The sequence below is a fragment of the Anthonomus grandis genome, chromosome 17, assembly GCF_022605725.1.
Source record: "Anthonomus grandis grandis chromosome 17, icAntGran1.3, whole genome shotgun sequence".
Lineage (NCBI taxonomy): Eukaryota > Metazoa > Arthropoda > Insecta > Coleoptera > Curculionidae > Anthonomus > Anthonomus grandis.
In genome coordinates, this window is record NC_065562.1 from 9025254 (window position 1) to 9047536 (window position 22283).

At 32.5% G+C, this 22283-nt stretch overlaps 2 protein-coding genes across 2 annotated transcripts; both read left to right on the top strand.

Annotated features, from left to right (window-relative positions):
- Nucleotides 1-632: 632 nt before the first annotated feature.
- Nucleotides 633-6280, top strand: LOC126746554 (peptidoglycan-recognition protein 2-like). Its single transcript, XM_050454865.1, has 4 exons — nt 633-832; nt 5129-5342; nt 5694-5812; nt 5917-6280. The coding sequence occupies exons 1-4, from the start codon at nt 769-771 to the stop codon at nt 6105-6107; spliced, it is 588 nt and encodes a 195-aa protein (XP_050310822.1). The 5' UTR covers nt 633-768; the 3' UTR covers nt 6108-6280.
- A 7717-nt stretch (nt 6281-13997) lies between these two features.
- On the top strand, nt 13998-14665 carry LOC126746555 (uncharacterized). Its single transcript, XM_050454866.1, has one exon. The coding sequence runs from the start codon at nt 14106-14108 to the stop codon at nt 14604-14606; it is 501 nt and encodes a 166-aa protein (XP_050310823.1). The 5' UTR covers nt 13998-14105; the 3' UTR covers nt 14607-14665.
- Nucleotides 14666-22283: the final 7618 nt, after the last annotated feature.

The following is a 22283-nucleotide window of genomic DNA, read 5'->3' on the forward strand; positions in this document are numbered from 1 at the left end:
ATAAACTAACGTGACTTGACTTTCACAATAAGAATTTATTCCATTTAAAGTTGCCACACTGTATAACTTATTATATAAATCAGCACTTATCATAATTAATATGTTCACATAGCTACAAGAAAAGAACTTGCTATTTAATATAATATTTAGATAATATAATATGGGATTTTTATTTGCATCTGGTAATTCCCCACGTCGTCATTCTTTCATATATATTATTAAACCAGTTTTTGTGTTCTACAGTGTGTCGTCAAATAGAGTTTACATAGCATTTATTCTCTTGCAAACAGTAGGAGTAAACTAAAGAGGAGTCGAAAATATTTCTTCGGTTCTTGGGTAAATTGGTACTTAAGACAAATCCATCTAAGTTTTAAGGAGCGGGACCAAAATGCTTGTAAAGCAAATTAAAAAATATATTTTTTAATATACAGAGTGTCTATTTCTTTCTTTCACGTTTTAGTTAAGTTAGCTTGCTTTATAGCACAAACTGGCTGACATTCTGTATATTCCATAATGCAGGTTGCATGACTTCCCCCAAGGTTTCCGAAAAAAAACCTGTAGCTACTTTTATTTATTTATTTTTATTATATCCGCGTGTAGGTATTTAAAAAACAAAGCTGGTAGAAATTAATACGAGTAATGGTTAATCAGTCACGTTGCAGGTCAGTTTGGGTCATTTTATTTAAGTTTAATGTGTTTCATACTTAATCAGTTAAAGATATTATATTAATCCGAAGTAAATATAATTAAATAGAGATTATTTAAGCCATGCTCTTAATTTTGTTGTTATTTTATGTTCTGTTCGAAAGCAGTATTGCAGAAAATGGCTCTGGTAAGTGGTAGTAATTGTTTTTTAAGACTTTTTCTACTCTATATAACCAATTTGACGTTAAAATCTGCGAGTTTTCACCAGAAACTCGGATTTTAAAATATGCCACTGATATATATATCCTTATGACCTTTAAAACCCTTTAGCTAAAAATGTATGAAAATATCCAATCAAATTCAAATTTTTATAAAAACCAGAGGTTGAACTTTTTTCAGATGCTTATTGTTGTGTAACATTATCTTTATTATAACTGCTTTATAAGTTTTATTGTAATTTATAAACATCTCTAAATATAAATTATATTTAGAGATGTTTATCTAAGCTTTTCTTTCTAATTAAATTCCAGAAGTATGGGAGGTAAGAGGTAGGATTCCATGGTACCTGCTCCGCCATATATATCTACTTGCTTCTGGCTTTCCCTCCATCACTATAGCCTCTGGAACCTAAGTCTGCATCATTTGTATTATGCATTCCACCAACTGCTTTCTGATAATTTCATTCTGTTAAGTTCAATATTTACAAACAATGTTACAATTTTGCTTTCCTTGCACAGTTTCATAAGATATTAAATCATATTGACAGACTCTTGGATTTCGTTTTCTACAATTTCAATCACACCATTACTCGTGATTGTTTTTTTTTACTACAGAGGACTTGCATTATCCCGTGCTGCAAATTGATCTCAATACTTCCAACCACAGTATTATGAATTGTAACCTTAAAAAGGGCTCCCACAGTGTTCAACCTTAGAAAGGCTGATTTGCATGTACTTAATATTTTAATTCTTGAGGACGACTAGTTATCGATGTATATATTCCTTAACGTGAATGATGTATATTCTTGCATGTACATACAGCTTTATATGAGAGACTGAGCAAAAATGACGGTGAAGGTGTCTAGTTTATTATTCTCAATAGCTAATTAATAATATATATATAAAAAAAGGTATAAATCTAACTTATTTCGAAAAACCTTCTTTCATCTTAGACATCTCATTAGATGTAACGATTGTATTAACAATAAATATGTAACATATGTATTGATATCTGAAAGTAATATATATCTACTAATCCATTTACTTTCTGGGCCTTTACTAATGATAAAAAGTGTCAATCTAGAATTCCTAAAATAGTAACGGTTATCACAAATCTGTGATCATGACAATTCTGTGTTATTCTTTAGGGAGATATTTCTAGAGTCTGCTGACATTAAGCATCCCTCGACTGCCGGTAATTCAACTCACATAGAACTTAAGAACAAACTGACATCTGGTGTTGATGTATATCTGGTTTTTAAGTTAGAGGTTGTATTAGTGTCCTGATCCCCTGACCTAATATACTCTCCACAGAGCAAATTCAGGACGATTGAAAGATTGTTAGAATATCACGTACCTATATCACTAAATATTTAATGCAATCTCAATACTTTACAAATTTTTCAAAAATATTTGAAAAGTAATTTGGGGCAGTTTCTGTTTAACAATGTTACAAATTTGTCCTGTCAGTCTGGTCATATTTGAGAATCAATCAAGTATGTGTCATTTATATTGACTTTCAAAAAGCCTTTGACTTGTCAGATGAGTAACTGAGATTAGTTCATTCATATTTGCTTAAAAGATTCCAGTTTGTTTAATACGAAACTTTAAAACGAAATGTTTTATTGCTATCTCAGGTGTACCACAGAGTACCAACCTTGGCCCACTATTATTTAGTCTATTGGTTAATACTTAATTACCTCACTTGAAATGCCATATACTGGCATTTGTTGATGACTTAGAGCTGTATTATAATATAAACAGTATTGAAGATTGCTTATTTTTTCAGAACTATCTGAACTTCTGAAAGGTTTATGTGCTGAAAACAGACGAGGACTAAATGCTGCTAAGTGCGTAGTGTAGTAAGGTATTTTAGATATACAGATATACCATATTGAGTAGTCTTGATCAAATTACTTATCGTGGCATACACTTCAACTCTCAATTAACCTGTGTTTTTGCTGCCTAACTTCACTCGCTTCTTACAACTAATAATAATGATGCGTATAGTCTAATATCAATGGGTTCAGTACTTTAACCTATTAAATCAACTCACAACAACCGAACTCGTAACTAGAGATATTTAAGGATGGTTGTAAGGGTAGATTTTTAACTGCTTCAAAGTAGAAGGGACGTTCACTAGATCACTGAAAGTGTCTAAAGAGACCCGTCTTGGGATATTAGGGATTATGGATCTGTAGGTGCTTGATCACTAAAGATGTTAACAGAGAAAATGGTCTTAGGTGTTACGGCTAATAGGAAAAAATCCGTGGGCAATTTCTCACTTCGACCACAATTCGACCCACAGACTACTTTTCTCCGACAATAACTCCACTCGACTATGTACTGCTTAGGGTATTGGTTATAATAAGGAATAGCTATAGTATACATAGACAACTTCTTATGTTACTTTTATCATTGTTACTCTTCTCATGTTACGGGACTTCGACAGAAACTAAACTCGACTCTAACAACTAAACTTCTTCGCTAATATAAACCCTAAAATTCTAGACATAAATAGGATACTAAAATTTTCATTTTGATGAAAGTAAAGGGTGATGTTGGGTGTTGGGATATTTTGCAACAGTAATTAATGAGTTGCGTTAATTCGCCAAACTTCTGCAAAAATTTGAGGTATACTAGGGGCATACTATTACTTATAACAATATTTCGATTTACTTTTTTAAATGGCTACATTCTAGTTAAAGAAGGATTCTTTCACGAGCATGTCTAAACATTCTTACCACGGAATACAGAAAGATAAATCTTTTGATATATCTTCTGACTTCGAAGATCTGATAATCCAACGTGTATCCTAGTGTGTTCCTAAGTGTATACCAAAGTTCTTTAAATGAATTTAAGTCGCGACTTCTTACTGTAAGTAAATCTCGATGATTAGTAAGATATGTTACGGTAAAGGATAGTTTTTGTAAGAATATGTCTAGCAAATAGGAAAATATGTGGGAACTTTTTGTGAATACCTTTACTCCATGAATGTCTTTGTGAAAAAATAACTAGGTAAACCCATTTAAAGATTTTCAAATCATAATTCAGCGATATGCAAAGGCCTTCTTTGAATTCTGCAAATCCAAAAATGCTGCTACACTCCTCGGTCAACATAATTTAAAAAAAACCTGGACTTATCAGTTCATATTAGTTCCGCAGCTCTTTTGCTCTTTAGCCCAGTTAGTGTGTTCGTCTCTTAGTAACACTGGCATAATATGGACCAGGTTGTTTGCTCATAAATAAATTTTTGCTGTACATATTGCTATATTTTTTTTATTTTACGAACGACCTAAAAATGTTATAATATAGGTATAGGGATCGAGTGAAAATCAAGATATGTCATGTGCTTAACAAGTAGTCAAATAATCTTCGTGGCTGTTAAGTAAGACACACAAGAATAGATACGATATGAAGACTTTATCAGTGCGTGCTAGTCTTGACCAAACATCCTTTGCACGTTTTGATCGGTTCCCGCATAATTGGTGAATATATTAATATTCTTCTGTTCAGATCCTCTCTTTTAACTTTTGCAGATTATTTGGCTTGTCAATAAATAATTTCGATTTGAGGTAAATTAATAAAAAGAACTCCATCGAAGTATTCAGAGTTCAATTAGTCAGACTATCTCTGATTGCGAAATAATTCGAAATTAAGGCCACAAGTGTAGAAATTAGGTAAATTTGAGAAAGTCTGGTGCAGAGACCTTTTAAAACAAGTGGATGTTAACATTGACCATCCTATTTCAAAATTGTTAAGAGTATATTTGCGCTCTTCCCTTCGAATCCTCCTTTTTAACTTTTAGAGATAATTTGGCCTGTTAACAAATACTTTCCATATGAATCAATCTCACAAGAAGAAATTCATCGGAGTTCAGTAGATTCTTAGATTCTCTCTGATTGGGGAAGAACTTAGAAATAAAGCACCAATGTAGGAATTAAATCTAGGAAGTCCAGTTCGTTAAAAATATTAGACCTCTTCATCGTACTATATTAAAAGTATTAAAACTATCTTTAAATTTTCTTGCACTGGACTATTTTTGTATGGATATGGATATAGATATAGAGCTTTGTAACTATTTGCAGTGAACAACAGATTTTTGTATGTAATTGTCTAAATTCCCTCTAATCTATCGTAGGGAATCCTAAATTTTTCAAGTAGAGTCGGCCGACTTGAAGAATTAAATAATTAACAAATTTTTAATAATACAAATGCTCAAAAAGCTAAGCGTTGTTGAATTTACTTGCATTTTTTAATTTTAGATTGGCCGAAAATTTGTCCAGACATCATTACCCGAAACAGATGGAATGCTAGAACAGCGCAGGCTGTGGAATACGCCCTTATTCCAGTCAAAAATGTTATTATACATCACACAGTAACAGAAGAATGTAAAAAAGAAGTTAACTGTACCGCTATAATACAAGAAATTCAAAATTTCCATATTGATATATTGGAATTTCCTGACATTGGTTACAAGTAAGTAATATAATCATTTTTGACGCTTTGAACTGTTAAGATTTTAACTCTGATAATAAGTTACACTGTTAAACGGTTTAGTTCTAAACTTTATTGTGTGACAAGTCAAATCTGATTTTTCATTGTGAGTGATATAAATATGTTGGTTTAGCTAATGTGATCCATTCGCCATTTTCCACCATCGCTTTTCTTTTTGTGTGCAGCTATTGCCTCCTATTTAGATTTAAATTGGTTTATAAGTAATGGGTTAAAGATAATGCACATATTCTCTAAATGCTCATATTTGTAATAATAAGGAACACACATACTTTCTTTTACTATATAATACTTTTTGCTCTATTTTCATTGCAGTTTTTTAATCGGAGGAGACGGAAATATCTATGAAGGTGCAGGTTGGCACAAAGTTGGTGCCCATACTAGAGGGTATAACTCAAGATCAGTAGGAATTGCCTTTATTGGTAATTTTTCAGGTATAAGAGCATTTCATGCATATTTATTATGCTTTAAGGGGCATCGAACAAAATCCGTTTGAAATATTCGGTATAATTTATTAATTGGATTTTTTTTACTTTAGATAAACTGCCCAGATCTAAATCCCTTAAAGCTCTTAAAGATTTTCTACAATGCGGTGTCGAGCTTGGAGAAATAGACAAAGAATATAACCTTTATGGAGCAAGACAAGTTAGTCCCAGTCCTACTTTAAGTCCTGGATCCAGATTGTTTAGTGAACTAAAAACATGGCCTCATTTTACAAATACAACTTAGATAAAAAGCATGCAATATACTAGACTACCTTTTAGTGTGTTAATTATAGGTTTTAAAATGTACTAAGAAAATACCTCATAACTCCACTAGTCGAATGAAGTGTTTGCATTTATACTTGCGAAACGTGTATATAAGTATTAAGCTAATTCCATTAAACTCAGTTCAAATTATGAGTCGTTTATTTTTATTTTTAAATGCGAACTCGATTGGCAAGTAATATTCAAAATAGTCTGCATCTTGGGCGAAAGTAAAAATTGAAATAACTTAATATATTCCCTTACATTTTCTAATACCAAAATAAGATAAATGTCAATCAATAAATAAATATATACCTACATTAATGATCAATTCTACTTTAAATTGATTAATTCCCATGATTTAAAATGATAAACCTGTAGGTGTAGAATTTTGCGTTATTTACCTTTGATCATCCAAGATCATGAAGTTGTGATCATCCAATCACAACAGAGAATATCGCTGAATTAATAATAAAATGTGTTGTAACAAAGCCCTAAACAGAAGTGTTTCTTGTGTTCGATGGGATAACCTGCTGTAGGGTTGCTCACTTTTTTCGGTTTTAAATTTAAAGGGCTCTGCGGTTTACTCGTAAATTGTACATGTCAGTTTATTTACGCACCCGCGCATTGGCCGCTCAGCCATCTTTCTGATAGCTCTTCTAGTACCTAATAGCCAAGGTATTTACAGAAATTCATAAAGTGACATTCAGGTTCTTTGTTCATGTTGTGGACGAAGCCTGATAGAGTGAAGAGTTGCCCTGTGTCAGCCGGGTTGCAGTCAGTTGTTCCTGAAGAGTTCCTGGATTAGAAGGTTGTTTATGTATATATTGAATTGTAATGGGGATAGAGGGAGATATGTGGTACTTCTAATGTACTGGTAGGTATGTGATGGTGATTGGTGGGTAGAGTGGACAGAATCCAAGTAAGCTTTCCTAAATATTTCGGCATCTTTGACCGTTAGTGTTCAGAAACGGGTAAAGGATGGCTGCGACGATCAGTTTCTCTAAAGCGGAGAAGAGAAAGAGAGAGAGAACCCTAGAGAAGTTTAAAAAAAAGATGCGTCAGCAGTTATCCCAATTGCGAGAAGTAAGACATAGAACAGCTTCGGTGATTCCTTTAAATTGAATTTTAAATAAAACAACAGAATTGCTGGTAGAAGTTGATTACAGCCAACGCACCTATTATTATTATTTTTATTATTATTCTTATTATCACTTTACAAACACCTAAAAAGCAATTAAAGGTTACAAAAGAAAAGTTAAAATTAGAAATAAATAAACAAACAAGTATCACATTAAATAAGATTATCAGCCTGATGCAAGAAGAGATTGTGGCTTACCAGATTAAAACAGCAATATAGCATTTGTAAGCATATTATTATTACATGCTGAGCATATGTAATGATATGATCAACAAACAGTAAATCCTGCGATAAGACCGTTAAGCTGATTTTAGGAACTCTTAATTGAATACAATTAATAAGGCGACAATTGTTATACTTCATATTATTTAATATATTTTATATAAATATCACAGCTTGTGTTTTTCTCCTGCTATTAAGAGAAAAAAGGTGAAATTTCTTCAACATAGACCTGTATAATATCTTGAATCGATATATGCCCTTCACTTACACACACCGTATGAAACGCATCTTTTTCTTTTGATTTTATTGCTATGACTGTAGCAAGTTGGTAACCAGACACTTGCAGCGTATTCAAGATGCGGTCAGAAGAGTGGTGTCAAGTCGCCCTTCCTATAAATTTTTTGCTGTTTCGTATTATAAAGCCACGTACTTTATATGCGTTATTAATTATGTAATTGTAGTGACCATTGAATCGAAAGTTTTTCTGAAATAGATCCCACAAAATCTTTAACCTCATCAACCCTGATGTAGCAATATACATGTCAGACAAGGCATAACCAACTTTTTCTCTTTGGTTAAGATTTGATCAGTATAAAGCCATTAGCATTAATGATGTACTACAGAAGCCTAATCTCTCCAATTCATGCACCAAAATGTCACCATGGTCGACTTTGTCGAATGCCTTTGCACAGTTAGTATAAATTATATCAAACTGTTGCTTATTCAAACTTGCTGTTGCTTTCAGAAGAAAACCACTGCTGAAACAGGTCGATAATTAATTATATTATTTCTTCTACCATATTTAAAAATACGTGTAAGAATGGATAGCAAAATCCTAGCCTGAAAGAGAGCTTGAATAGAATCTTCAAAGAAACAATAAGGGAATTGGCACAAGTCTTATAGATATATGGTGGTATGTTTCAGAGCCCGTAACTTTTTTAGACTTCGATCTTTTAATGCTGGATAAAATATTCCCATCTGTCACTTCGGAGAAATTACAACCATCTCCCTTGGCACACTCAGGCTGGTAATAATGGCCTCGACCGGAATTTATTGAACAGATCTGAGTAGAATCTATATTGTTGTGACAAATTCGTCATTACTTACTTTATACATAAATGTATAAGTATATTCATGTATTTAGAAGAAATATAGAACTTAAATCTTTTAACGAGACCTTTCGTTATATTTAATTCAATCTAAATACAATAATTTACTTGAGGTGTAATAGATTTTTTTACATACACAGGAGCTGAGGTTTGACCTATCGACCTCTGAGCTCGTTTCTTGTTTTTAAGATCTTACTTTTTTTTATTCAAATTGAAAAGAACGAAAACCCTATTTATTGAATAAAAAGACCTAATTTTAACCAACACTTCGATAGTCAAATTTACGACCGTTATCGAGTAATTTTATCATGTAATTTTTACTAGGGTCAAATATTGGCTCTCCTAATTGTTTTAGAGAAAAAATGTATTAGACTAATTTCAAGAGCACTAAAATCTTATTGTATCAACCAACAAGATAACTTTTAATTTTGTAGATTTACCCGTTTAGAAGTTATTGGCGAAAATCTTGGTGAAAATGTTGTCGCCCCGTACTTACAGGTACAACAACTTACTTAGGCTCAAGGTGAGCAAGTTAGGTAAGGGTAAACTGCCAATTAAAGTTGGCATAATAAAATTGTGGATTTAATTAAATTATTATTAAAAATTCATACAATCATACACATGCACACAAATTATTATAAAATGAACCATGAAATAATAAATTTAAAAAACTTGTAAACTTTAAGACTTTACCTTTTTATTAAAAATAATTTATTAAACCTAAGATATTAACTTAAAAAATATTATAACAAATTTGAAAAAGTAGTCCATTCTTGCAGTGGAGTTAATAGATTAATGGATAACTAAAAGGAGAATGTCCGAAAGATTTGAACATTGTTATAATAAATGTTCAAATATTCCTCCGTAAGCCGCTAAGCAATGACCCAAACGGTCGTAAAACTCATTTCTGACATTCGCTAATTGATAAAATGAAATTTTGTTACATTCCATCGAAATCGCATTTTTTAACTCTTCGAAATTTGGATAATTCTCATCCTTGTAGGTTTTATTTTTGAAATGGCCCCACAGAAAAAAATTGTTGGGAGAGATCAGGAGACCTTAGTGACCAATTTATTACGTATCGCAGGCCAATAACAGTCCCATTGAAAGCGTTATTTAGATATTCCCAAACAGCAAGTATGCGCTGGGCAACCATCCATTTGATAACAAACCTCTCGATTTTTCCTGGCAAGATCATTTAAACGGCAAAATTTATTCCTCAAGTAGTTCTAAATAATAATTTGCATTTAAATTTCGATTGAGAAAGAATGGCCTTAAAACGTGGTGTCCGAAAATCCCCACACAAATATTAACTTTCTGTGGATACTGAGTTCGTGTTGTTACGTACAGGGTGTTTCAGGAGGAATGGTGGATGTTTTGGTATGTCGTAGTATTTATAATTATGAATAAAAAAGTTCATATAAACATATATCCTAATCTCAATAGTTGCTGAGATACAGCTACATGAATTTAATGCTAGTGTTAGAGCATAATAATTTTTATTTAATAACTTCCAATACAAATAAATGAAAATTCGCTGTTAATAGTTCAGCGGCATGGTTCGAAAATCTCACCGCCAACTCAATACACTTCTCAGCTCTAGGAATAACTTCGGAGTGTAGTTCTTTGGAGAAACTCATCTCGCGTATTTATTTTTTCTTGATTAAATTAATTTTTCAGCCATCCCACAATCCAAAATCAGGCCAACTGGTGGAACCACCGCATCCGATCCAACGTCCCGGGAAAGTTTCATTTAAGTATTGTGTGACTTGGCGGCTATAATGTACGGAATATCCGTTGTGCTGAAAAATCATATTCATTCTTGAATTCAAAGGAATATCCTCTAATGGCATATTGTTTTATAGAAAATTGAAATACTCGGCTCCTGTAAGACGCCGTGGTAATACAACGGATTCAAGCAACGTTCTGTCAATAATTCCGCACCATATATTTACGGAGAACCGATGTTGGAAATTCGATTCAGCAGCGGCATGTGGATTTTCATCAGATCACCGATGCTAGCTATCGATATTGTTAATACCATCGAGAGTGAAGGTAGATTCATCAGTGAATAGTATTGATGAAATTGATTGACGGTGAGCATTTACACAATGACAAAATTCCAGTTTACTAGAGAGATCATTGGGTTCCAGGTGTTGTAACCGTTGTACATGAAATGGATGCAAGTCTTGCTCATGTAATGTCGGCCATACCTTTATATGAGGGTGACCGATGCGTAGAGCAATTCTCCATATACTCGGACTAGGACTACGTTCCACCGATTCAAGGATCTGTTCTAATTCATACAAATTTTGTTGATTTGCACTTTCAGATTTAAACCTGCTGGGTACGCTACCAGTCTTAAACAGTTTGGCAAAGACACAAGTAAATACTCTTGGACTTGGTAATCGTCTATTCGGAAATCGTTGATCATATTCTCTAAGAGATGCTTCGGCACTTCCGTTGCAGGCACCATAAACGAACACCTTATCGGCATATTCTGCATGACAATTGACATAACACTTTGACAATTTGCAATGGCAATACTGTAAATGCTAACTGATTAATGCAACTGTCATACCGACATTTGGCATTCACCGCCTACTTAATCACATATAATCAATTTCCTTCTGCTATGCTAAGTCAACTTTAAATAACTTTATCTTAGCAACTATTGAGATTAGGATACATGTTTATATGAACTTTTTTATTCAAAATGATGGATACTACAACATACCAAAATATCCACCATTCCTCCTGAAACACCCTGTATCTATGCTGATTTTCTTTATCCCAATACCGACAATTTTGAACGTTAGGTTCATTGTTTAAAGTAAAAGTGCATTCATCTGAGAAGCAAATATTTTTTATAATTTGCCCTTTCCCTCATATCCAAACAGAGCTCCTGCCGCGTAATTCATCCTCATCTCTAAGCTCCTGATGCGTTCCATATTTATACGAGAAATATTTCTGTTTTTTTAAAGCCCAAAACGCAGTTGTACGATCAATGCCCTTGATCTCTCCAAGATTTCTTGTACTTATTTTTCCTTCATTTTCTACCACATGTAAAAAAACCTGTCTATTGCCGGGTTTCCACCAAGCGGACAGAACAAAAACAAAACACAAACTCGGTCCGTTTGTGACAGTTCGCGAACTGTTTGCAAACTGTTCTGAAACATTTTTGATGTTTTCAGAACTTTTTAGTCCGCGAATAGAGTTTTTACGAACACAAACAGTGTCCCGGCGAGTGTCGGTAACTTCAAAGAGTCCGCGTGTTCTAGAAATGTTTGTCTGCTTGGTGTAGACGTCTTGAGACAGTTTGTTTTTAATTTCGTTATTGTGATTGTGTGGTTTAGTCTAATTTTAATGCGTAAAAAGAAAACGTCGCAATGTCTGTATTTTAATATTTATATCAAAATATTGACACGTATAAGCCGGTATATGCATTTTTAGAATACTGCTGAAAAAGTGTGGACAGTGGGAGAAATCGCCAATTTAATTGAGGGCTATAAAAATTTTAGAAGCTTATGGCTTGCTAAACACGCAGACTATAAAAGCAGAATTTTAAAAAAAAGATGCCTTGATGGAACTAGGAAAAATGTGTAACGTGTCCACGGCCGAAGTTGAGCGAATGTTAGAGGTCGACTTTAAAGCGAGGCCAATATTAATTCTCAGTATCGTAGAGAGGGGCGTAATTATAAAAAATATAAAGTCTGGAGCGGCTTCTTCTTTTCGTTCTAAATGGTTTGGGTAAAATTTGATGGCTTTCCTCCAAGACAGAAATAAACCAAGAACTACAAAAGAGAGTGGCCTTGATGAAAACAATTCTTGATATAGATAGTACCGAAACTTTAAATAAATACATTAAACTATGGTACAAATCTCCTGTTGCTAGAAACCTCAATGTAATGACAAAACGATCCAATGCTGGGATAGTTTCTGTAGTTGGTGTTGCTCTTGCTAATGATAGGGCCAATTAAATAAAATAAATTTTTGAAGTCACATTTTTGTTTAGAAGTCACATTTTCTGCTTTTTGCCTTAAATATGGTCTAACCCAAAATCGATATTTATTTTTGTCCTTTTTATTCATAATAAAATATGGAGCTCCTAGCAAATACTCGTCATCTTGTCTTAATATATTTCCTGTGCACCACATTTTCACAAATGCCGTATCCGGTGTCTCGATGTAAACTGAATAAAACTTAAACAAGACATAAACAGTTTTTATTGATTTCAGTTCGTTGCTGGTGTAAACAGAAAGCCCGTTGGGGACACAACAGTTTTGAAACAATTTCAAAACAAAACTGTTCGAATTTTCTGTTCAAACGGACAATTCGTGTTTCGTTTTTATCCTGTCCGCTTGGTGGAAACCCGGCATATCATTTCAACCTGTCTTCAATTCTCTATCATTTTCTATCTTTTCTTTTCTCGCCTTTGATGATTGTTTCGTTCATTGCTTGCTTCACATTTGCAATTGTTTACTACAGTGCTCTTCTGCTCAAATTTTTTAACAGTTCTATTAACTACAAAAAGTCATCCATTATTCTCCAAGAGATCAACATACAAATTTGACGAAAACAAAGAAAAACACAAAGGCACGGTCTCACAACATATAATCACAGGCTACACGTGTTTCGCTCTAGTTAGAGCATCATTAGGCCTTTAATGATGCTTATATGTTATGAGACCGTGACTGTGTTTTTCAACCTATTTGAAAAAAAAAGCTGTAAACAAGTCTCGGTAACTATTGCCTTAGTCTTAGTAAAACCATTTAACCATTAGTACTTTTTCTTCAGTTAACTCATAGCTGAGTTTTTTAATGTAGAATTTTAATGCAGTGAACTTATTATGACAAATTATTTAATATTCATCATCAATCAAGTTAATAAATTTTGGCTGGCATACCTGTGAATACGAAGCAATAAAAAAAGGCAAATTTTCGTAAAGATTTTTGGCTGTAACTTCTAAACGAACCAACCAAAAATAATTAAATTTATTTTGTTGGTTATAGATTTTGGTGCTCTTTAAAGTATTCTTATTCATTTTTTTTCTAAAGTAATAAGGGAAGCCAATATTTGACCCTATTAAGAACTACATGGGATTTCTGTATATATTTAAGTTATGTTTGCATATTCTCTCGCAGTATAACACTGTTAATAAATGAGTTGGCAAGGATTTGTTAGTGCGCAGTGCACATCCAAATCCCAGAGGCCACATTAAATTGATTGACCTGTAGGTGTGTTATCTGTAGTTGTAATATTAAAGCAACCTCGTTGATTGAATGTTTGAGATTGATTGCCAAATTTTCAATCAACATGTTAAAGCTACCTAAGCATTGACGTGGCAACGTCGGTTAGTTTGCAAAAATACCATCTGTCAAATATGTCACTGTCACCTGTCATTGGTTTTTATTATTGTCAACTAACCTTACCATAACAAAAAGTCCTGAAATCCCAATCCCTTACGTAATTTTTTAATAAATCCGGGACTGCTGTTCTATTTGAAAACATGTCCCTAAAAGCTTCGCAAACTGGGGGCGTGAAGCCCATGAGTATTGAGGGCCGCTTAAAAGATGAACGAGAACGACTCTTGGGCATGACCGATGCTGAAAGAAATTTAAGAAAACAGTGGCTGAAAGACCAAATATTATCCGAAAACGAGCCTAGAGTTGTCCCTGAGATATACAAGGCTACTTATAATCCGATTAGGAGATTTTACCGTTACCCCATGGATCAGGTCGAGAAGGCTTTAACACCTGTACTTGGGTTGGAAAAAGCACAGGTTTTCAGAGGGGTGACAGCTAAGTTTGGATTTATGATCATGGGCGCTTACTGGACATGGTATTACATGAAATACAATAGAAACAACTGGGAACGTAGGGGTGGAATTAGAGTTAAATCCACTCGGGAACCAACAATGCCTGGAGATCCGGGTTATCCACATGTACCTAATATGAAACCACAAGATTATATGCCGAGAGGATTTGATAAGGTTACTTTAAATTTGTAATAAAGGCAATGTATTTGTTAATACTTTTTTGTTAGGAATTAAATAGTTGTATATACAAATTACTTAACTATTATTTTCTAAATAAACCTGCTTACACAGTGTGATGTCAACAATCCAGGCTTATTATAATATGTTGATCTGGAGTAGAAAACAATTTAAATTAGTTATTGAAGAGGCATTTTTTTAGTTTAAAACATATTTATGTACCAGAAGAGTACTACAAAATCTCCCCACTTTCAACCACAATTCAGATACTTTTTTGGTTAATTACAAAAGTCATTTCTCATAACTTTGAATATTGTATACTTTCTTCTAGATGGTGTTTTATAATACAAACTAAATTAAATAGTTTATGTGAAGCTCAGGAAATAACATCTAGGTAATTAGGTGAATTTCCATAACAGTCTAATAGCCTTTTGTTTGCAAATAGTTTCTTTAAAAAAAAATCTCCTATTCAAGCTTTTAGAATTAAAATAAAATTATGATTAGATATTAATATGTCCCTTGTTTTGGATTGAGTAATTTAAACAGTATTAGGTATTATGAAAAAAAAGTACTTTAACAGAAAAGTACCTCTACTACTACTAGACAATTTAAAATACTTATGCCAGAAAAACTAGTGTTACTAAATAATACATGCATACCTTATTTTGTCTTTATTTTTATCTGTTTTTTTTATGCAACAGTTTAATTTATTTTTTTCTTAAATTATGAGAATTAATTATGATTGCACTTTTGGTTATTATTAATAATCTTACACACTAATTTTGCCTTCTCTGTGTTAAGGATACTATTGAAAGCTATCCTTACTTCTACCGAAACGATTTAACGTCGCTCGATTTTTTCTTGTGGGGACATGTAAAGTCTTTAGTCTACGAAACTCCAGTAGAATCAGAGCTAGACTTAATTGGACGAATAACAGCAGCATTTGAAATCATTCAAAACGAGGATCAAATTTTTAGTGTAGTCCGCCGAAATCATGTGCGGCGTTTAAATCTGTGTATTGAGGTTGGAGGAAGACATTTTGAACAATTGTTGTGATGGTATCATATACAAAAGGTAAAAATAAATGCATCAGATGCTATTTAGGCAATTAATATTTTTTTGTAAATTTAAACGCGTCTTAGTGGCGTAGTGACACATTTCCGGACATGGGTTCCTATACTCAAATGGATTCTACTGTTGCACTGAACAACCCCTAGAAATTTGATCCCATAGTTCTGAAACACCCTGTATATAACCATCTTATTAATATAATATTTATTTTTAGCTATTTTTACTATTTTACTATACATAAATCTATATTTGGTAAAATAGTACATGACAAATATGTTTCAAAAGAGAATTTCGCAATAAATATAATTAAGCACCTCTTAATGTTCTTAGAAGAAACCTTCAAACAATTAGTTATCCATGATTTTTTTCACTTGACATTGAATTGTCTTAACAGGAAATTCCTAATTAAATATTTCAATGAGCTTATGGAAGAAAGAGACCAAAGGCTGCTCATTGTCACATAGTTCTAGCCATTCAGAATCCAAAGAAGAATTTGAAAATGCCTCGTGTAGAGAAGATGCCGCTACGTCTTCTTTTCGAGTTGACTTCTTGACTGGAATGCAGAACTCACAGAAAACTGCCTCATGATCCGACAAACCTGGATTTATTATAGAGCTGGACACAGTCTCATCAAAATTAGAGCAAACATGATCCAAAATTGCAGCTGAATACTGAGTGATTGTGGTAAAATTATTAACATGCATTTTTAAACCATTTGAACTCAGTAAATTGTCAAATGATTTAACTAGCCTCCGTTTTTTTTCCGCGTAGTCAATGTTAAATTCGCCTGCTACGATAACGGATGATTTAGGTGGTAAATTGCTTAAAAGTAATGCCAATTTTTAGACGTGAAAGTATCGCAAAATGAATTTCTAGAACGATATATACAAATTACAAACAAATTTAAGACCCTACAGAATATCTCAGAGAATTCAAAGGTTAGCTCTTCAAGAAGATAATGATATTTATTTACATCATTAAAGTTTAGACCTTATGGATCACAATTATCTTTGTTCCACCATGTATAGAATCATCTCTGCAGAACTCGGATATAACACTTTAGTTAGAAATATAAATTGACTCATATTTTTTATTTAACCAATGTTCAGTAATCAATAAGATCTCTGGAAAGCCAATATGTTCCAAGAATATCTCCAAATCATTAGTTTTAGCTTTAATAGATTGAACATTAATCACAAGAGTTCTCAACATATTGATGCCGCTTCGATGGTAAGATCGATCTAAAAAAGAATGATCAACTGCTGAAACATAAGTGGCAAAAAAAGGAACCATTTGTTGTAATTTTATTATACACAAAAAAGATATCGAATGAATAAATGAATCATCGCTTTATTGTCAAAAAATTTTACAATTTGTAGACAAAGCTGATAACTAAAGTAAAACACAAAAACAAACAAAAATAAAATAAAACTAATAAAACAAATATTAAAACTTATACAAATCAATAATTATTGTATGTGGTCAAAAGTATGAATAAATAAACAAAACACTACATAGCTACATAGCTAGCTACATAAAACAGTACATATAAAAACAATAAATCAGTCTGTGTGTGTAAAGTTAAAATTAAGTATTAAAAAAATCGTTTACCGAGTAAAAGGCTCTCTCCAGTAGGAATGATTTTAATGCCTTACGGAAAGTAGGAAAAGATGTGATGGACTTGATGTTCAATGGCAAATGATTGTGTATTTTTTTTTGCTTTGTACAATATAGTTTTTTACCAATTCTGAATATGGAGTAGGCAGATATAAATCAAACTCCGCGTTTCTGAGATGATAATTATGAGATGGCCTATCTGAATTTAATGAAACGTGCTTGCGAATTAGACAAACGGACTCATATGTATATAAGTAGTGACGGCAAAGTTAGGATATTAAATTTTTTAAAGAAATCCTGGCAATGAACTCTATAATTAAGTGTATAACGCAAAGCTCCCTTTTGAAGTCTGAAAATTTTGTCAAATTGAGTGACACTACACACACCCCAAAAAGGAAGGGCGTAGCGAAGGTGTGATTCAAAGAGGGAAAAATACACTGATATAGAGGTTGAGAGGCTAGGCTCCTTGGAAATTGATCTTAGCGCAAAACAAGCGGAGCTTAATTTTCTTGTTAAAGGGTTAATGTGCATGTCCCATTTTAACGACTTGCCAACAGTAAGCCTCAAAAATTTCACTGAGTCGGCTTCGTCAATGGTTGCGTTATCCAGTGCAAAAGATTGCAAATTATTATTATAGAACAAAAATTTAGTTTTGGAGATGTTAAGGCAAAGAAGATTAGAGTCGCACCATGCTTTGATAGAAGTTAAGTCACTTGATATGATTTTATGAAGTTCGGCAATATCCGGATTGCTCCAGGTAAGACTAGTATCATCCGCGAATAGGCAGGTTCTTCCTTTAATATTCAGACTAGCGATATCAAATCAAATCAAATTTATTTACAATAATTTTACAAAACTCACAAAAGTATAAATAGATGTACACCTAGATTAGAATCTGTGTGTGTACAAAACAAAAGTAATTAAGAAGATAATATATATAATTCACAATTCACTTAAAGTTATATACTATATACCAAATATACCAATATACTATATACTATATTATAACTATATTAAAACCAAAGAATAAACCAAAATAATGATTAAATGAACTAATGATTTAAATCGCCCTAGTCAGAATAACAGATCTTAACCACAAATATACTGATAAAGCTGCATATACCCTATATTTAATTTGCAAATAAATAATTATCTACGCAACACCGTAGCAAAAACTTCAAAGTTTTCATGAAGCAACCTATTTATTTCTCTACCAAACATATGTATATTTCGAACTTCTCTAATACTACTTGGAAGAAGGTTAAAAAATTTTGGGCCAAGGTATGTTAAAAACCTTTGAGTAGTCGCTCTTGTCAGAAAAGGCACACTAACAGAATGCACTGCTTGGCTTCTAGTATAGCAACCCAAGTTCTCTATCGGTCGCCGCAAATCAGGATATTTATAGACAAACATTAGCACTGACTTAGCATACATTTGCTGTATTGTAAAAACGCGCGCTTCTTGGTATAAACGGTTTGAGGAGTATCTGGGATGTTTTCTTAAAATTACTCGTAAAAGGTATTTTTGAGTAATGTTTAAAATATTTATGGTACTGGCAAATGATCCTCCCCATATTGATATTCCATATCTAATGACTGATTCAGCCAGGGATGTATATAACATTTTTAAAATGTGGAGAGGCATACAATTTCTAAGATGATAAAATTTAAAAATTAGTTTACGAATTTTTATATTAATACTTTCTATATGTTTTTCCCATTTAATATTTTGATCGATAAAAATACCCAAATACTTTATACATGGAGTCCTACTTAAGGTTTCCATGCAAGCACATGGCTTCTCCTTTAATATGCACTGATATGTGTGTATTTTTAGTACATCTGTATTAATTTGATGGTTATCGAGAATGCTAAAACTCATAAATTTTGTTTTTTTAATATTTACTGCTAAACGATTTTCTTCCAGCCACCGACGAACCATTGCAAAATCTGAAGTTGCTCTCTCCACAGCATTCGCCCAGTTATCACCCTTTACCAACAAAACAGTGTCGTCCGCGTATGATACAAGTTTTCCAGATGTACTAAGAAAAAGAAGTTCATTGATGTAGAGGGTGAATAGAAGAGGCCCCAGTACAGTACCTTGTGGAACACCACAATTTATTGTTTCAAAAACACTATACTCATCCTCCACCCTAACACATTGCTTTCTTTCAGTAAGATAATTTTTTATAAGAGTCCAGCTTAATCCCCTTATCCCGTAGTCGTCTAATTTATCAAGTAGAATATCGTGTGATACCGAGTCGAAGGCTTTAGCCAAATCTAAAAATATAGCTAACGGTTTTTGATTTTTTTCAATAGTTTTACAAATATGATTTGTTACCTCAAATAGTGCCTCTTCAGTTGACTTACCCTCTCTAAAACCATATTGGTTGGGAGATAAAATGTTGTTTTTCTGTAAGTGTTTTGAAAACCTAATGCGTATACAAGCTTCAAGTATTTTTGCTATATTACTAATAAGTGATATTGGGCGATAGTTGCCTGGAGAACACACGTCATTTCCCTTATATATCGGAACAACCACTGACTTCTTCAATTCATTCGGAATTATTCCTGTTAAAAAAATACAATTAAAAACATGGGTCAAGGGTTTTGCAATATTATTCCGTATTTGCTTAAGTAAGGTACTCTTTAATCCATCTAACCCCGGTGCAGAATAGTTTTTTAGAGCATTTATATTTTTTAGAACTTCATCCTCAGTAATAGGCGTTAAAAACATAGTGGTACAATTTAAGCGGGAAAACTTATTTTTTTTATTACAATTTAATTTACTTGACATTGTTTTTCCTACGTTTATAAAAAATGTATTAAAAATATTTGCTACATCTTTTTTATCAGATTGAATCGTGTTATTTTCACATCTAAGTGATATTTTGTTTTTATTCATATTTTGATTAGTATTCAGTTCCTCATTTATAATTTTCCACATTTTTTTAGGATTTTGTTTAGTTTCATTAAACTTTTTTTGAAAGTACGAGTTTTTTGTTTGTTTTATTAGCATATTTAAAATATTACGGTAACTCTTATACTCATTCAACAGAGTTATATTATTTTTATTTTTTAGATAAGATATTTTCAATTTGTCTCGGTGTCGGATGGAATTAATTAAACCAGATGTGATCCAGGGTTTTAGTTTTTTATTTTTTGATGTAAAATTTACCTTTGTACTTGCCAATTGTATAGCATTTTTTATTATATTTTGAAAAAGTTCATATGTCTCCTCGCTTTGGTCTTTATCGTAAACAACTTCCCAGTTTGCCTCTTCCAGAGTTTTATTTAATTTATTATAGTCTATAGATATAACAAAAGTTTTATCGCATGATTTTTTTGAATTGTTATCAATTTTCTGTAGTTTCAGTGCAATAGGAAAATGATCCGTTACATCACTCTTTAGTATAAATGGTAAAAAGGTCAATTTATTTTTTATTTTGTTGGGACAGTAGATAAAAAAGTGGTCAATACAGGATTCACAATCTGATGTTACTCTAGTAGGTCTATTTATATAACTAAGAAAACCATTTTCAGTTAAAATATTTTTATAGTTATTTATTGTTACATTTTCGCTAAGCAAATTTAAGTTTATATCTCCCCCAAAAATACAAATGGCTTCATTATTTTTGTATTGCAATAATAAATGGTTTAGGTCATTTAAGAAAGCAGTGGTATCCGATGCAGGTGATTTATATAGAGCAAATATTTGATATTTGTTTTCCTTAAATTTAAAATTAAGATGTGTAAAAGTTACTTCATTATATTTGATATTAACAACATTTTCCACCAATATACCCTTTCTGACATAGACAAGCACTCCATCGTTTTGATTAAACCTTCCTTCAGAATAAAATACCTCATAATTTAAAATTTTAAAAATATCCAAGCAGGTAATTTTCCAAGTTTCGGTTAATAAAATGATATCAAAGGTGCAACCCAGGCTTTCAACAAATACCAAAAACTCTTCAAAGTTTCTACCAGCGCTCCGAATGTTTATATGAATGAAGTTCAGTAGATCATTTTCATCAGAATAATACTCAATCGGACTAATATCTGAGGTTATAACATTGGCATAATTGCTCAGTTCGTTATGATAGTCTATAACAGCATTCATCTATAGTATAAAAATTATGCAACTAAAACAAGCATTACTCCCATGATTAGTTAAATAAAAGTAAAAAGAATAAATTAATTTAGCATATTATTTAAGTTTATATTAGTGTATATCACCATGTATATTTACCGATACTTTACAATTACCATTGGCAAAAATACCATTTCTTTTTTTTTACAAAAATTTCTATTATTATTATTCGTTATATCATTGATAGATATGAGAAACAAAATAGGGCCAAGCACTGAACCTTGAGGCACTCCACATTCTATTGGCTTGCAAGAAGACATCGTAGTATCAATCCTCACAAGCTGACTCCTGTTATTGAGATATGACTTAAACCATTCGAGGGGCATACCTCTAAACCCGTAGTGTTGCAACTTTTTCATTAAGATATCATGGTATACGCAATCAAAAGCTTTAGAAAAATCACAGAAGATTGTTGCCGTAGGATGTTGGTTGTTTATGCTACAGTACACATTATTAAAAAGGGAAAAAATATAGCATCATTCGTGCATTTGTTATTTAAAAATCCAAATTGTTAAGGAGTAAGTATTTTAAATTTCAGTAGAAATGATAGGAGCCCTTTTTTCACTAATCTTTAAATAATTTTTGATAGTGTGGGAAGAAGAGCAATTGGACGATAGTTGGAAGACTGATCTTTATCTCCTCCTTTATGTAGAGGGATTATTATTGCCTTCTTAAGGCAGTTGGGAAAAACTCCTTTTTGAAAAGACAGGTTGATTAAATTTGTATGATGGTTTAATGTACACTCTGGACAGGTTTAGAAACATGTTCATCGTGAGTCCATCGATTCCAGAAGAGCTCTTATTTTTGATTTCCCTAATCGTACTGCGAAGCTTAGGTAATACTACTATTGGC

Coding starts and splice junctions, on each gene's coding strand:
- LOC126746554 (XM_050454865.1), top strand. CDS start 769: ATGCTCTTAATTTTGTTGTTATTTTATGTTCTGTTCGAAAGCAGTATT. Junction 833..5,128: donor TATTGCAGAAAATGGCTCTG/GTAAGTGGTAGT, acceptor TTTTAATTTTAG/ATTGGCCGAAAATTTGTCCA. Junction 5,813..5,916: donor CTTTATTGGTAATTTTTCAG/GTATAAGAGCAT, acceptor TTTTTACTTTAG/ATAAACTGCCCAGATCTAAA.
- LOC126746555 (XM_050454866.1), top strand. CDS start 14,106: ATGTCCCTAAAAGCTTCGCAAACTGGGGGCGTGAAGCCCATGAGTATT.